The 14,782-nt window shown below is 42.7% G+C and overlaps 1 protein-coding gene across 1 annotated transcript in view; it reads left to right on the forward strand.

The window, feature by feature from the left end:
* Window positions 1–10,319, forward strand: part of abhd3 (abhydrolase domain containing 3, phospholipase) — an 86,551-nt gene extending 76,232 nt beyond the window's left edge. The window contains exon 9 of the mRNA XM_067975463.1: window positions 9,017–10,319. Within this exon, the coding sequence (XP_067831564.1) occupies window positions 9,017–9,195 (179 nt within the window). The 3' untranslated portion in view covers window positions 9,196–10,319. The remainder of the gene's footprint in view (window positions 1–9,016) is intronic.
* The last annotated feature ends 4,463 nt before the right edge of the window (window positions 10,320–14,782 follow it).

The raw sequence follows: 14,782 nt of genomic DNA on the forward strand, positions 1-14,782 counted from the left end.
TCAGCCTCCTCTGCTCCAAGGAAAACAAACCCAATCTTCCCAGTCTCTCTTCATAGCTGAAGCGCTCCAGCCCTGGTAACATCCTGGTGAATCTCCTCTGCACCCTCTCCAAAACGATCACATCCTTCCTGTAGTGTGGCGACCAGAACTGCACACAGTACTCCAGCTGTGGCCTAACCAGTGTTTTATACAGCTCCATCATAACCTCCTTGCTCTTATACTCTATGCCTTGGCTAATAAAGGCAAGTATCCCTTATGCCTTCTTTACCACCTTATCTACCTGTTCCGCCGCCTTCAGGGATCTGTGAACTTGCACACCAAGATCCCTCTGACCCTCTGTCTTGCCTAGGGTCCTCCCATTCATTGTGTATTCCCTTGCCTTGTTAGTCCCTCCAAAGTGCATCACCTCGCACTTTTCCGGGTTAAATTCCATTTGCCACTGTTCCGCCCATCTGACCAACCCATCTCTATCGTCCTGCAGACTGAGGCTATCCTCCTCGCTATTTACCACCCTACCAATTTTTGTATCATCAGCGAACTTACTGATCATACCTTTTACATTCATATCCAAGTCATTAATGTAGACCACAAACAGCAAGGGACCCAGCACCGATCCCTGTGGTACCCCACTGGCCACAGGCTTCCAGTCACAAAAACAACCTTCGACCATCACCCTCTGCCTTCTGCCACTAAGCCAGTTTTGTATCCAAAGTGCCAAGGCATCCTGGATTCCATGGGCTCGTACCTTCTTGACCAGTCCCCTGTGGGGGACTTTATCGAAGGCCTTACTGAAATCCATGTATACCACATCCACTGCGTTACCCTCATCCACACGCCTAGTCACCCCCTCAACAAATTCAATCAAATTAGTCAGACATGATCTTCCCTTGACAAAGCCATGTTGACTATCCCTGATTAATCCTTGCTTCTCCAAGTGGAGACTAATTTTGTCCTTCAGAATTTTTTCCAATAATTTTCCTACCACTGATGTTAGGCTCACTGGCCTGTAGTTCCCCGGTTTTTCCCTACTCCCCTTCTTGAATAATGGTACTACATTAGCGGTTCTCCAGTCCTCTGGCACATCCCCTGTGGCCAGAGAGGTTCTGAATACATGTGTTAGAGCCCCCGCAATCTCCTCCTTTGCCTCACACAGTAGCCTGGGATACATTTCGTCCGGGCCTGGGGATTTATCCATTTTTAGGCCTGCTAAAACCGCCAATACCTCCTCCCGCTCTTGTTGATCTCAGAAACAATCATCTGCTTGATTAGTAACAAACATATCCTGCAAAAAACTTAGTAGTCTGTTCATAATAACCTAAATAATTATGCAAAGGAAAAACAAATAACGCCTTTAACAACCTCGGAATGCCCCAAACCGCTTCACAACTAATGAAGTACTTTTGAAGTGTAATGTAGGGAAAAGCTGCAGCCAATTTGTGCACAGGAAGGTCCGAAAAATAGCAATGATATAAATGACCAGATAAGCTGTTTTGGATGTTGTTGGCTGAGTGACAAATGTTAGCCAGGTCATTCGGAGAAACCACCTGCCCTTCTTCAAATAGTGCCATGGAATCTTATATATCCTTCTGCGAGGGCAGGTGAGATCATAGTTTAACATTTCATCCAAAAGATGGCACCTCCATCAATGCACCACTCCCTTGGTACTGAAGCATTAGCCTAGATTATGAGCTCACCCCTCTGAAGTGGGGCATGAACTCACAACCTTCTGACTCAGAGGCAAGAGTGAGATCACTGAACAAAGGCTGACACTCAATGGTACAATCTAAACTTACCTAACTCAAACAGCCTGTGGCTGTATGCAGCTGAGCTTTACCACCTGGTTTGAATGGGTAGAAGTAACATTAGGCAATGTTTTTGCCCAAAGATTAGGTTATTTAACAGGGCACCAAAAGACCCTCTTTTGCATGTGTGTTGCATGCTAAATTAAGCTCCAGTTCAAAAGCAGTGGGAGTAAACTACATTGGCATACAATCTGACCGGAATATTGAAACAGGGATTCTTCGAGTGGGGAGCAGTGACAGCAATTGCCCCAATTTGCCAGTGCCCACACGTCCAAATCCTGCTGGCCGTACCAATACTGCCAGTTGGAAAATTTATCTTTACATAATATGTTATCATGGCACATAGTGCTCACTTCCGGTCCACATTAATCTCATTAAAACACTTCAGCTAATTATACTATACAATATATTTAGTATTAACTCTTTAAGTGCCTTAGCAAACTAACAACCTGTTTTCACCTTAGTGCTCTTAAATAGGCTTTAGTTTTGTTTAAAGTTACCTTTCATGTTGGTGTTAGTTGTGTTATAAATCTGCATGGGGACGGTATTACAGCAAATAATAATCACGTGACCATTTCAATCGATTGATACTTTTCAGCAATCTCGTTGGCCAATAGTGATCATGTAACCTTCCAATTCTTGGTGATGCTTTCAAGCAGTCTTATTGGCAGTAGTGGTCATGTGACTTATATTTGTGTCACTTTCTAGCAATCTCATTGGCTACAGCTAACCACATGACTATCTAGATTTTTGAATGTTTGATCAATCAGGGTCTGCACTGGAGTATTAATGAGACTATTGTGCAAATGGGCAAATTCTTGTCTATAGCAATCCTGGCACAGGTCGGCGCATTCCAGGAGCACATAGCAGAAATTCAGCATGGAAAATCATGGAGGGGTGTGCCCCCAAATTCTGATATATGCTTCTGATGGTGAAGCGCTGCGTTGGGAACACTGAAGACAAAATTTACCTCATTCGCTATAAAAGCAGTTTGGAATAAATGGATTAGTGTGGTAAAATTGCCTAAATATCAATGTTATCATCAGGAAAAACAGTTTTCATATTTAACTTTCTTTTAATTCTTACTACTGTAGCAGAATTTAATAGTAACAAATTTATAGCTATATTGTAACAACATCAAAACGGAACAAGGTTATTCAGTCTATCAAGCTCATTTCTTCCGCAGATCACTCACAGTTTGGGCTATCATAGACTCTATCCAGGACAAAGCAACCCGCTTGATTGGCACCCCATCCACCACCCTAAACATTCACTCCCTTCACCACCGGCAGTGTGTACCACCCACAGGATGCATTGCAGCAACTCGCCAAGGCTTCTTCGACAGCACCTCCCAAACCCACGACCTCTACCACCTAGAAGGACAAGGGCAGCAGGCACATGGGAACAACGCCACCTGCACGTTCCCCTCCCAAGTCACACACCATTCCGACTTGGAAATATATTGCCGTTCCTTCATCGTCGCTGGGTCAAAATCCTGGAACTCCCTACCTAACAGCACTGTGGGAGAACCTTCACCACACGGACTGCAGCGGTTCATGAAGGCGGCTCACTACCACCTTCCCAAGGGCAATTAGGGATGGGCAATAAATGCTGGCCTTGCCAGCGACGCCCACATCCCATGAACAAATAAAAAAAAACTCTAACCAATTTACCTAATCTCCTGAGAGGCTAAATTTCTAAGAAAATAAATCTCAGTAAAATTTCTACCTGACCCCTGATAAATTAGGCAAAACTTCCAGGCTATCTGTCTAACATTCCAGCTTTATTATTCAACCCCAATCATTCCATAACTTCCATGTTATCAACACAGAAACCATTATATTCCACCTGATCCTTTTTAAAAGGAAATTGGATAAATATTTAAAGAAAAATTTAAAAGGGTATAGAAAGAGGGCTAAGGAATAGTTCTGTGTGGGTAGCTCTTCCAGACTGTCGGCACAAATGCAATGGACCTAATGGCCACCTTTTCTGCGTTGTAAGATTCTGTGATTCTATATTTAATGTTAGTTGATGACCTTTTATACTATTCATGGACAAAAGTTTTAAAAAGAGCCTTTTTCTTCTTGGCTTTTGGCTTGACTCCCACTCTCTACTTCTTTCTGTATCCCTCCCTCTGTCTTTCTATTTGTCTCCCATTCTCTGTTACTCTGTTCAGTCTTGGCGGTGATGTCCTGCACCACGGGATTATGAGCCTTCACCTTGGTTTCCCAATAATCATCCTATTCTTATCCACCCAAATCTGAGGTGGAATGCAGATTCTAGTTTGTAGATGTGTGCAGAATTCTCTGCTACTAGGTAGTCAGAACTACATTTCAGGACATCCAGTCAACTTTTTGAATGCTGTGCAATGGAGGCATTGAGTAATCTTGTTTCAAAGGAAAGACTAGCAAAGTCATTAACTAAACGTAGCTATTGTTCTTACTGTGGAGGCAGAAATAGAGATAAACATCTTAGCAACGGTAAAGGATAGTGCTGGATAAATGTAAGGATGTTGTACTAAAAGCTATCTGCAAAGCAGCCAAATATGTAATTTGTATGCTTTGACTAAACATTACTATTTGGCCACATAACTGCAACCATACTTGTAGTTTGACACAGCGGTTTTGACCTCTGCAGTGACTCCAAAGACCAAATTCTCCCTCATAATAAAATGGGTAATTCTGTCAGAGCACGCCATGCTATATGGAGCATGAATGGAGAGGAAAAAAGTAGCCAGATATTTAGAAACCTTCATTCCTTAAATTAAGAAAATGCTGGAAATACTCAGCAAGTCAGGCAGCATCTGTGGAGAAAGAAACAGAGTTAACATTTCAGGTCGATGACCTTTCTTCAGAACTGGAAGAAGTTGAAGATTTAACAGTTTTTAAAGCAAGTACAGAGTCAGGGAGTGGAGGGGAGGAAGGGAAGGGGAGGAAAGAACAAAAGGGAAGGTCTCTGATAGGATGGAGGACAGGAGTGATTAAATGACAAAAGGGATGATGGTGCTAGGCAAGGAGGGTGGTAATGGGACAAGTAAAGAAACAAAAGATTCTGTCAACTACCCAGTGGAGGGGAATCCTCAGTTAAGGAAAAAGGAAGACATATTGGAAGGTGGCATCGTCAGATGCGATGGAGACGGAGAAACTGGGAGAAGGGAATAGAGTCCTTCCAGGAAGCAGAGTGGGAGGAAGCGTAATCGAGGTAGCTGTGGGAGTCGGTGAGCTTATAGTAGATATTGGTTGACAGCCTATCCCCAGAAATAGAGATAGAGAAGTCAAGGAAGGGAAGGGAAGAGTCGGAGATGGACCATGTGAAGACAAGGAAAGGGTGGAAATTGGAAGTAAGGTTGATGAAATTTTCCAGTTCAGGGCGAGAGCAGGAAACAGCACCATTACAGTCATCAATGTACTGGAAAAAGAGGTGAGGGAGGGGACCTGAGTAGGACTGGAACAAAGAGTGTTCCACGTATCCCACAAAAAGGCAGGCATAACGAGGACCAATACGGGTTCCCATAGCGACAGCTTTTATTTGGAGAAAATGAGTGGAGTCAAAGGAGAAGTTGCTCAACGTAAAAACAAGTTCAGCCAGGCAGAGGAGGGTGGTGGTGCACGGGGACTGTTTGGATCTCCGTTCAAGGAAGAAGCGGAGGGCCCGTTGCCGTCCCGGTGGGTAATGAAGGTGTAAAGGGACTGGATATCCATGATGAAAAGGAGAAAGTTAGGGCCGGGGAACTGGAAACTGTTAAAGTGGCGGAGGGCGTCGGAAGAGTCGTGGATGTAGGTTGAAAGAGACTGGACAAGAGGCGAAAAAATAGAGGGAAAGGGCAAGAGTAGGCTGAAACGATGGGTCTACCAGGGCAGTCCTGTTTGTGGATCTTGGGAAGGAGGTAGTAGCGGGCTGTGCAGGGTCGGGGGACTATGAGGTTGTAGGTCGTGGGGGGAAGATCTCCAGAGGAGATGAGGTTAGTGACTGTCTGAGAAACTATGGCTTAATGTTTGGCTGTGGGGTTGTGGTCCAGGGGAGGTAGGAGGAGGTATCGGAGAGTTGGCGTTCAGCCTCCGCAAGGTGGAGGTCTGTTTGCTACACAACAACACCGCTGCCCTTGTCAGCAGATTTAATGACAATGTCAGGGTTGGACCTGAGAGAACGGAGTGCTGCGGGTTCAGAGGGAGGTAGGTTAGAGTGAGTGAGGGGAGTAGAGAAATTGAGACGGCCGATGGGAACTGCTGGTGTAACAATGATAAGATCAAGAGAAGGTAAGAGGCCAGAGGGAGGGGTCCAGGTGGAACGAGAATTCTGAAGGCGGGAGAAAGGTTCCGCTGTGCGGGGGGAAAACTCCTGGCCAAAGAAGTGGGTGTGGAGGTGAAGACGACGGAAGGAGAGCTCAGCATCGTGTTGAGCTCGAAATTCATTGCGGTGGGGGCATAAGGGAATGAAGCTGAGGCCTTTGCTGTGGACTGATCGTTCGGGGTCAGAGAGGGGAAGGTCAGAGGGGATTGTGAAAACATGACAAAGGGTGAGATTGGAGGGAAGGATGGTGTCAGAGGAAAATGAAGGGAAAGAAGGATCAGGAGGGGCGTTGGTATCTAAGAGTTGTTGAAGCTTGTGTTCCTTGACACCTGAAAGGAAGAAAAAAAGTTTTTTGTTAAAGCACTGGATGAGGCGAAGGATGAAATGGAACTGCGACCAGGACAACTCTGAAGTACATTGAGTCAGTGCTGCTGAAGAGAGAGGTCGAGAGTGTGCATGTGGCGGGGCATGGCATCGAGCGTGGATTTCAGGAAGCAGCGAGAGCAGTGGTTCAAGGAACACTGAATATCGTGGCGATATCTGTAATCATGGGTGGATCTGAAACATGAAGGGTAGAATTTAAGTTGGAATCCACGTGGAATAAATCGGAGCTGGAGACAGTTGCTGAGGAAAGAGATGTGGCTGTGAAAGCGAGTTTCAGTAGATACCTGATCAAACATGAGAAGGGAAACAGAAAGCAATGAAGGTGAACGAGGTAAAAGAGACAAAAGGAAATCCCGTCGGAGAGAAGAGCAGAACTTCTTCAAGGTGGGCATTCCACTATAGTTGACAGGACCCTCGACCATGTCCGTCCCATTTCCCGCAATTCTGCCTCCACCCCTTCCCCTCTCCTCCAGAATCATGATGGGGTCCCCCTTGTCCTCACCAACGTATCATCCTCCGCCATTTCCACCACCTCCAGCCGATGTCACCACCAGACACATCTTCCCCTCCCCTTTCAGCATTCCGAAGGGACCGCTCCCTCCGCGACACCCTGGTCCACTCTTCCATCACCCCCAACACCCATTCTCCTCCCTAAGGCGCCTTCCCGTGCGAACGCAGGATATGCAACACCTGTCCTTTCACCTCCTCCCTTCCCACTGTCCAGGGCCCCAAACATGCTTCCAGGTGAAACAGCGATTAACTTGTACTTCTTTCAATTTAGTATGCTGTATTCGCTGCTCACAATGCGGTCTCCTCTACACTGGGGAGACCAAACACAGATTGGGTGATCACTTTGCTGAACCCCTCCGCTCAGTCCACAAGCTTAACCCTCACCTGTCAGTCACTTGCCATTTTAATTCCCTGTCCCACTCCCACTCTGACCTCTCTGTCCTTGGCCTCTTACAATGTTCCAATGAAGATGAACGGAAGCTTGAGGAACAGTACCTCATCTTTCGATTAGGCACTTTACAAGCTTCTGGACTCAACATTGATTTCGATAACTTCAGGTCATAATCACTGCTCCCATTTTTTCGGACAGCAGGTGCTGGTAATGGTTCTGATGTTGCAATTGGGACTAGCTTAGTGGTAAAAACTGGGTGACATGGACATGTTGGGCCGAAGGGCCTGTTTCCATGTTGTAAACTTCTATGATTCTATTCTATTTACACCTCCTCCAGACCCACCTTTTGTTTCTTTTCTTGTCCCATTACCACACTCCTTGCCTTGCACCATCATCCCTTTTGTCATTTAATCACTCCTGCCCTCCACCCTATCATAGACCCTCCCTTTCATTCTTTCCTTGCTCCCCCCCCCCACACTTCCCCCTTTACCTGGCTCTGTACTTGCTTAAAAACTGTTTAATCTTCACTTCTTACAGTTCTGATGAAAGATCATCGACCTGAATCGTTAACTCTGGTTCTTTCTCCACAGATGCTGCCTGACTTGCTGAGTATTTCCAGCATTTTCTGTTTTTATTTCAGATTTCCAGCATCTGCAGCATTTGCTTTTGATTCCTTAAATTAAGTTCTCCTCAAATTACATTTGCAAGACAACACGACTTAACAAATTATTATTGTTTCACAATTATGCTCATTTATCTGGTCAAAAGGAGCTGAAGTGGCATGAGACCAATGTATAGGACACGAAAATGGACTTTAAATGAATAACCATGAAGGAGAACTTAATTCCGAGAATTCGGATTACTGCACCTTTTCTGAATTTTTAAATATTTTACTTAGCAAGTCTCGTCCTTCTGGGAAAACAGGGTAGATTTTCCTGGGTCGGTGCCCAGGCCCAGCAAATATCAGAAAATCAGGCGGGTCAGAGCACACACCTGTAAAGAAGCCTGACTGATTTGCTCCGACCCACTTGATTTTCCAATATTTGCTGCACCAGGCAATCCAGTGTATCTGAGCGCAGACCCAGGACAATTTCCCCTATAATGTTGTAAAAAAATTTTGACCTAGATTTTTATGGGGGTGGGTGGAAGGCAGTGGGGAAGGTAGTCAGGCAACAGGCGATGAACCGTGCAGGTCGGGGACATGGAGACACTGCCGATCTTAATGGCAGGGCCTCATTTAAATAAAACTTCCTGGACTCCTGCCCGCCACCCAGCCAGATTCACTACCTGACCAGCGGACGAGAGCATGAATTTGGCCGCAGCTGGTGACCCATGGGAACAGTCCCCAGCAGTCAGTGGGTGGAGGGGATTCTCAAGCGTTGCGGTGGGAGTCTGCGGTTTCTTTGTGTTCTGTAATCAGGGCGAGGCCAGGGTTTCCTTGCGTTCAAAGATCGAGGGGATGCCAGGGCTGAGGATTGCAGCGAGTGAAAATGGTCTTATATGTGGAAATTTGTTGTTCTTAAATTAAAGCTGATCCCATGAGTGTTGCTCTTCACTGGGCTTCACTGTTAACAATTTTCTCATTTGTTGAATGGCTGGCAGTAACTTCATGCATTACTGACATTTGTATTTTTTTCAGCCATACCTATGCAGTCTGCCAAACAGAACCCAAATGTTGCACTGCTACTAACTGCACATGGTGGTCACATCGGCTTCTTGGAAGGGATATTTCCTCGATGGACCACTTACATGGACAGAGTCTTCAAACAATTTATACAAGCTGTCTTTGAGCATAGGGATGAGCTGAAAGACACATAACTCTTCAGATCCATCCATTCCCACTATTTCATATCTTAAATTTACTGGCCAAACTATTGAAAATCCCAACACTGGTATTTGAGCACATTGTAAAATGCATATTTACTTGTATCATCATGTATTTAAAATGCCAGACTGTCTGTTACTTGAATTTGTCCAGAATTTAACAAAAGGGTAAATGACAAAGAGCCTAGACTATTATACTCAGACTAAATCTTAATTTATACTTGGGTCTCTTTCTTTCATGTGAGTTGGTTATTTTGTTAATTTGAAATATTCAGGTTTTAATTTTATATTATCACTGTCTAACTACTGGTTCATCTTTTATCATAATGGTTATTTTTGCACTGATCCTCTATATCAAGGGTAGATTGAAATCCTCAGGGCTATTATTTAATATATGGGTCAGTAGTTTTAATATAATCTTTTTCTCAACACATTCGCAATTCATGCTTTAATTGTGTTGTTCAGAAGAGAATGCGTTTGCACACAATTTAATACTTGCCCAAATAACTTCTTCTGTAGCACTTTGCCTCTGGTATTGATACTGACTCAGTCATTGCAATTATCCACAGTTTGGTTATCTAAAGCAAATGTAATGATATAACATATGAATAACTATCATAAATGCAATGTTTAAGAAGAAGCACAGATTCTGCTAGGACAAAAATTCTTGCCTGAAAAGGAATGCAACAAAGTACAGGTAATGCTAACGCATTTTCTTTTAAGTTTGGGCTCAATGAATTTCTTTTCAAACCATTAATCCACCTGGACTGTGCCAAGGGCCTATTCCTTAAATGCTTGGAAACCAATAGAAATCAATATCATACTTAAATGAACAGCAGCTAACTCTGAATTGAACGGTAGTTGCGAGATCTCACAGCGTATGCAATATATTTGACCCTGGGCTATAGTATTTACACAGTCGGTGCTACTGAGTTGGCCATGAATTACTCTACATACTTAGTTGTCCTGTCAGAGGGTCCAGGACTTACTGGGGTCTTCCAGCCCGTAGAGTGCAATGTTTATATTAGAACTGGTTTATCACAAATCCAACCTCTCACGATTGTATGTGACAATATGGGTCACAAATGTAATAAACTTTTTTTCTGAGAAAACTCTTAAACAACTATAATAAATTTTAAGATATTTACTATATATTTATGAAAAAAATAAAATTTTCTAATCCATGCATTGTTTGTTCATTTAGTACAAATAATATGAATTTTAAAGTTATGTTATGATACCATATACTATTTCATATTTTGGATAATGGGTTGGTCCAATGACTACAATAGAACTGTTCAAATTTCAGCCAAGGTGTGCAAATTGAAATGTGAGCCATTTTGTAAATAGTTTTTTTTATTATTGACAATGTTTGTTTGAAAAAATTATTACATGATGTGCAGCTTGAATCCTGCCCAATGTGGAAAAGAATCCAAGTCAAGATCACAGCAATATCAGCCCAGCAAAGAGTCTCTCAGAAACAACTTTCCATATGACTTATCTCTGCTGGCAGTAAAAGTGGAGGAAACTGAGCAATGGGGTGGCGATGGCACTGAGTTTGTCAACTGATTCTCGTGGCAAAAACTCCCTAATGCCAGTGTCTGAAAATTTATTGGATCTATTACTGCCAAATGAGAAGTAAGCCATCAACCAGTGGCAGCACCACTGCAAGCCCTTCTCATATCCAATACTCATATCTAATATCTTCTGGCCAGAAAGTCAGGGGTCCAACTGTTCAATTGGGCATTTCAAACTTCTCGACAAAATGATGGAGGAACCAAGAATTTCCAGCCAAATTGTACCTCAGTTTGTCTGATCGCATAGAGGAATTGATAGCAGTCACAGAGAAATTCGTGGGCCATACCACTGCACCTGTCATGCTGAAGGACAATGTGATTGTCAACAGCTCACACGGGAAAAATGGTGAAATTATATATAGAGAGAACTAGCAATGTATTGGAACAGTAATATATCTTTAAGCATTAATCTGTAATAAACCACTAGAGTGCTGTCCAATATAAACGTGTCAGAACTGCCAACACTATGAATATTGTAAATGTTTGTGGATTGAATTGGTGTTGGGAGGTTTCCCCATGCTGCAATTATCAGGTTTGAATATAAGGTACTGGATTTTGACCCCTTTTAATGAGTGGTTTGCAGGCCTCGATGTCATCAAACGTAGCAAAAAGATTTGTCTCCAATGGCAGTACTTGCAATTGAAGTTTTGGTTTCAATATAGATGCCAAGACATATTTCTGGCTTCACACTTTACCAATACCTACTTTCTAACATTAATTAATTAATTTGCTCATTTCATCCTTACAATAGAATTGTGCTTGAAGTGAAATGTTTCCATTCACAGAAGCTGCTATTAGTTCCTTTGGAGAGGTTATTGGCAACCTATATTACCAAGTGATGCAGAGCTGCTTCCATGTTGGCTAAAACTACCTGGAAAACTAGTTGTGTGTGCTTAAAAGTTCATTTATTTTTAAAGTAGGGGAGTCCAGATTGCCCATTATCTTATAGAATGTGCTTCTGTTTAATCATTTATTTAGCCATGGGCAAAAAAACTTTTAATTAATTTTCACGATTAATTAAGGGATTGTGTGTTGATGTTTGTGGTTCTCCTTTGTATGTTAGCCAGTTGTGGCAGACTTCATCACTTTGCGACAAATGCCAATCAAACTTTGAGGCAGTTCCCATTTTTTTGCCACTATCAGCATCTCCAAAACAGCAGCACAACTTCTGGTATTCCCACAAAAATACAAGGCCTTGAAATTAGACATGCTAATAATAGGGTATGAATGCTTGGTGCATTTGTTTGCAATTCCTTTGTCTGCAATTTTAACGGTGACATTACCGAGTTTAGCTTAATCATTGCAACACTTCCATTGAAAGAGTGTACAATGGGAAGGGAGGGACAGCTCAGGAACTAAAGGGAAACTAGAACAACTGGGCACACTCCAACTCAGAAACCCCAAATGGGGAAAGTAAATCTGCAGCTCATTCATTCAGAAAACAATCATCCGAAAACAGCATATGATCCTGTCATTCAGGATGGACTATCTCAAAATTACAACACCAAGTGTCGAAGGACTCAAATCACCCAATCAACAGAAAATAATTCTGAAATACAAAGTAGCAAGACAAAATATTCATTTCATTTGAAGCATTGTGATATCAAAGTTATTTTACAGCCAATTATAGGAGAATAAAGTATCTTGTGACTACCATAATGGAATAACCAACAGAAAAATAAGCAGTGGAAGAGCCTAAATTGGAGTGAATCGGGAAAGATATAAAATATGTTCCTATTATTCAGATCTTCTCAACATTGTTCTTACCATGCTATGCAGTATCCCTGACTAAGAAGACAGATATATAGGTCAACTACTCCCAGGCTTTGGCTATGTTGCTCTATCAGCAAGCACTAGGAAGTGTGCCTGAGTGTCTGTGTCTGGATGGTGGAAAAAAAAGTCTGTGTCTGGATGGTGGAGGGGAGAGAGTAAGGGGAAGAAACTCTCCCTCACTCCCTACAGGGAAGTACTTCCAATGACAGGGCTGAGAGGAGAAACTGAGTGGAGAAATCACAAACTTATATCTGCCCTGTCATGAAGGTACAGTGCATTGGGCCTCTGGGGTGTTTTGAAACTGTGTGCCAGCCTTACATACATTTGTGTCTTATTAGATGACCATAAACAGGATAATACATTATGGTCTTCAACAGCCATTTTGTGTAGCTATAAGACCTCTGCTTTCCCCTCCCCCACATACAAACATATACTTCACAAAATAAAAATTTGTCTGGGACATCATTTTGCTGGCAATGTGCTCAAATGTACTTTTTGCTCAAATAATTGATTTTATTTCAAGAACAGAAGATGAGTCCTCTGATATCAGACTGGGGGTGATTCCATGATCCTGCGCCAGTGGAGCAGTCACACATACAGGGAAGGCAGGTTGAAGAGCGGACTACAAGATTATAGCTCAGATTCACCAACTGGTGATCCTTACAAGCACTGATCCCCGTTGGGAGCACAGGAACATTTGCAGCAAACCAATCTAATAGTAATCACTCATAGGTCATAGTCCTTGTGTTTGGCTTCGTGTAGCTCTGCTATTTGCATTTGTCTCATGTCCAAAGTTCAGTATTTGGCCTCTTCTGGTTTTAATTTGTTAGCAATAATGTTCCAGTTTCCTCTATTCTGACAGATTTTACCAGTGCCTTAAATGTGAAACATATAACCCCAGTAATCACTCGCCGGCTCATCTTCCTCTATTATTATAAATTGGTATCACTCCAGTATAATCAGAATAATTGCAACAAGTTGGCACAGTGCGCTAGAACCCCAACATGTTATGCTACAGAATGGTAGGTTGCAGGTTTGCACCCACAATCCTCTATGTGCTGAATTCCATATTTCAGCCATGCCACCTCAGGGAGCTGTTGAACAGTGAGCAATTGCTTCTCCACAAAGAAGGATCAGAAATTGGACTGCGGTTTAAAAATGGACAGGTGCCAACTCTATACATGACAAATTCCTGAACTTAGTCAATAAACACGGGGTGAGGGATCACTGGGTGAGACACTAATGGTTGTACACCTTCTAGTGATCGGTTCAAGACTGGCACTTGCAGAGATATTAAAGCATTTTTTCTGCCTGCTTTCTCAGCTGGGAAATGATGCAAGTCACAGAGAAGGTGAAGCACACCCAGCTTACCTTTGTCGGCTGACAAGTTATTGCATAAATCAGTCCTCCTATTCAGAACAGCATACATTTGACCTCATTCTGCAATACTTTTAACATCATTGAACTAAAGGGGTTATTTTTTGACGTTTTGCCCTACCCACCCAGAGCACATATTGAAAATCCAGTGTGTGCTATGCAGACATTTAAAATAATGGTTGAAAAATCATGCGCAGCACTATCAGTAAGCGAGGCTCACAACCAGGAGTGCAAAATTGGAAAATTACCTCTTTATGTAAACAGATATTTGGCATACATTAGTACACAAATACACTTTTCCACATTATTAGTTAATAAATATCCATGCTCCTATCTCTCCTTCCTTAACCATTTTTCATGACTACTTTGTTTGTAGTATGCTGCTAAGAATGCAATGAAAACTATTATATAGTCCCCATGGTGCTAGCATCGGGATTTTTGTTTTTAGGCGATGCACCTGCCATAAACACTGGGCCGTTCTGTTTGGTGTTTGCAAGTCTCTTGGGCCTTTCAGGATTTTCCATTGTCAGCTCCAAATAACATGATTCCTTCTTCTACAAATAGGAAAACAGACCATTCCAAGTTAGCAACTTCTGCCTTGCCAAAAGAGCATAAGAATTTTAAGGAATGAGGAAGAACCATTAAGCTCAACAAGTCTGTCCTTTTTTAGCAGATCTAAACCCCACTTACTGACCTTTTCCCTATATTTTGAAATTCTTTCATGCTCCAATCACATCTGGTTACCATGCTCATGTTGCTCTCAGAATAGCCAACAGGTGATGCAGTTGCTCCAATGTTAGATCTACCCATATATCCGAAGTGTCCAAACAGATATAGTAGCACAGAAAGATCCA

Source organism: Heptranchias perlo, chromosome 3 (assembly GCF_035084215.1).
Source record: "Heptranchias perlo isolate sHepPer1 chromosome 3, sHepPer1.hap1, whole genome shotgun sequence".
Classification (NCBI taxonomy): domain Eukaryota; kingdom Metazoa; phylum Chordata; class Chondrichthyes; order Hexanchiformes; family Hexanchidae; genus Heptranchias; species Heptranchias perlo.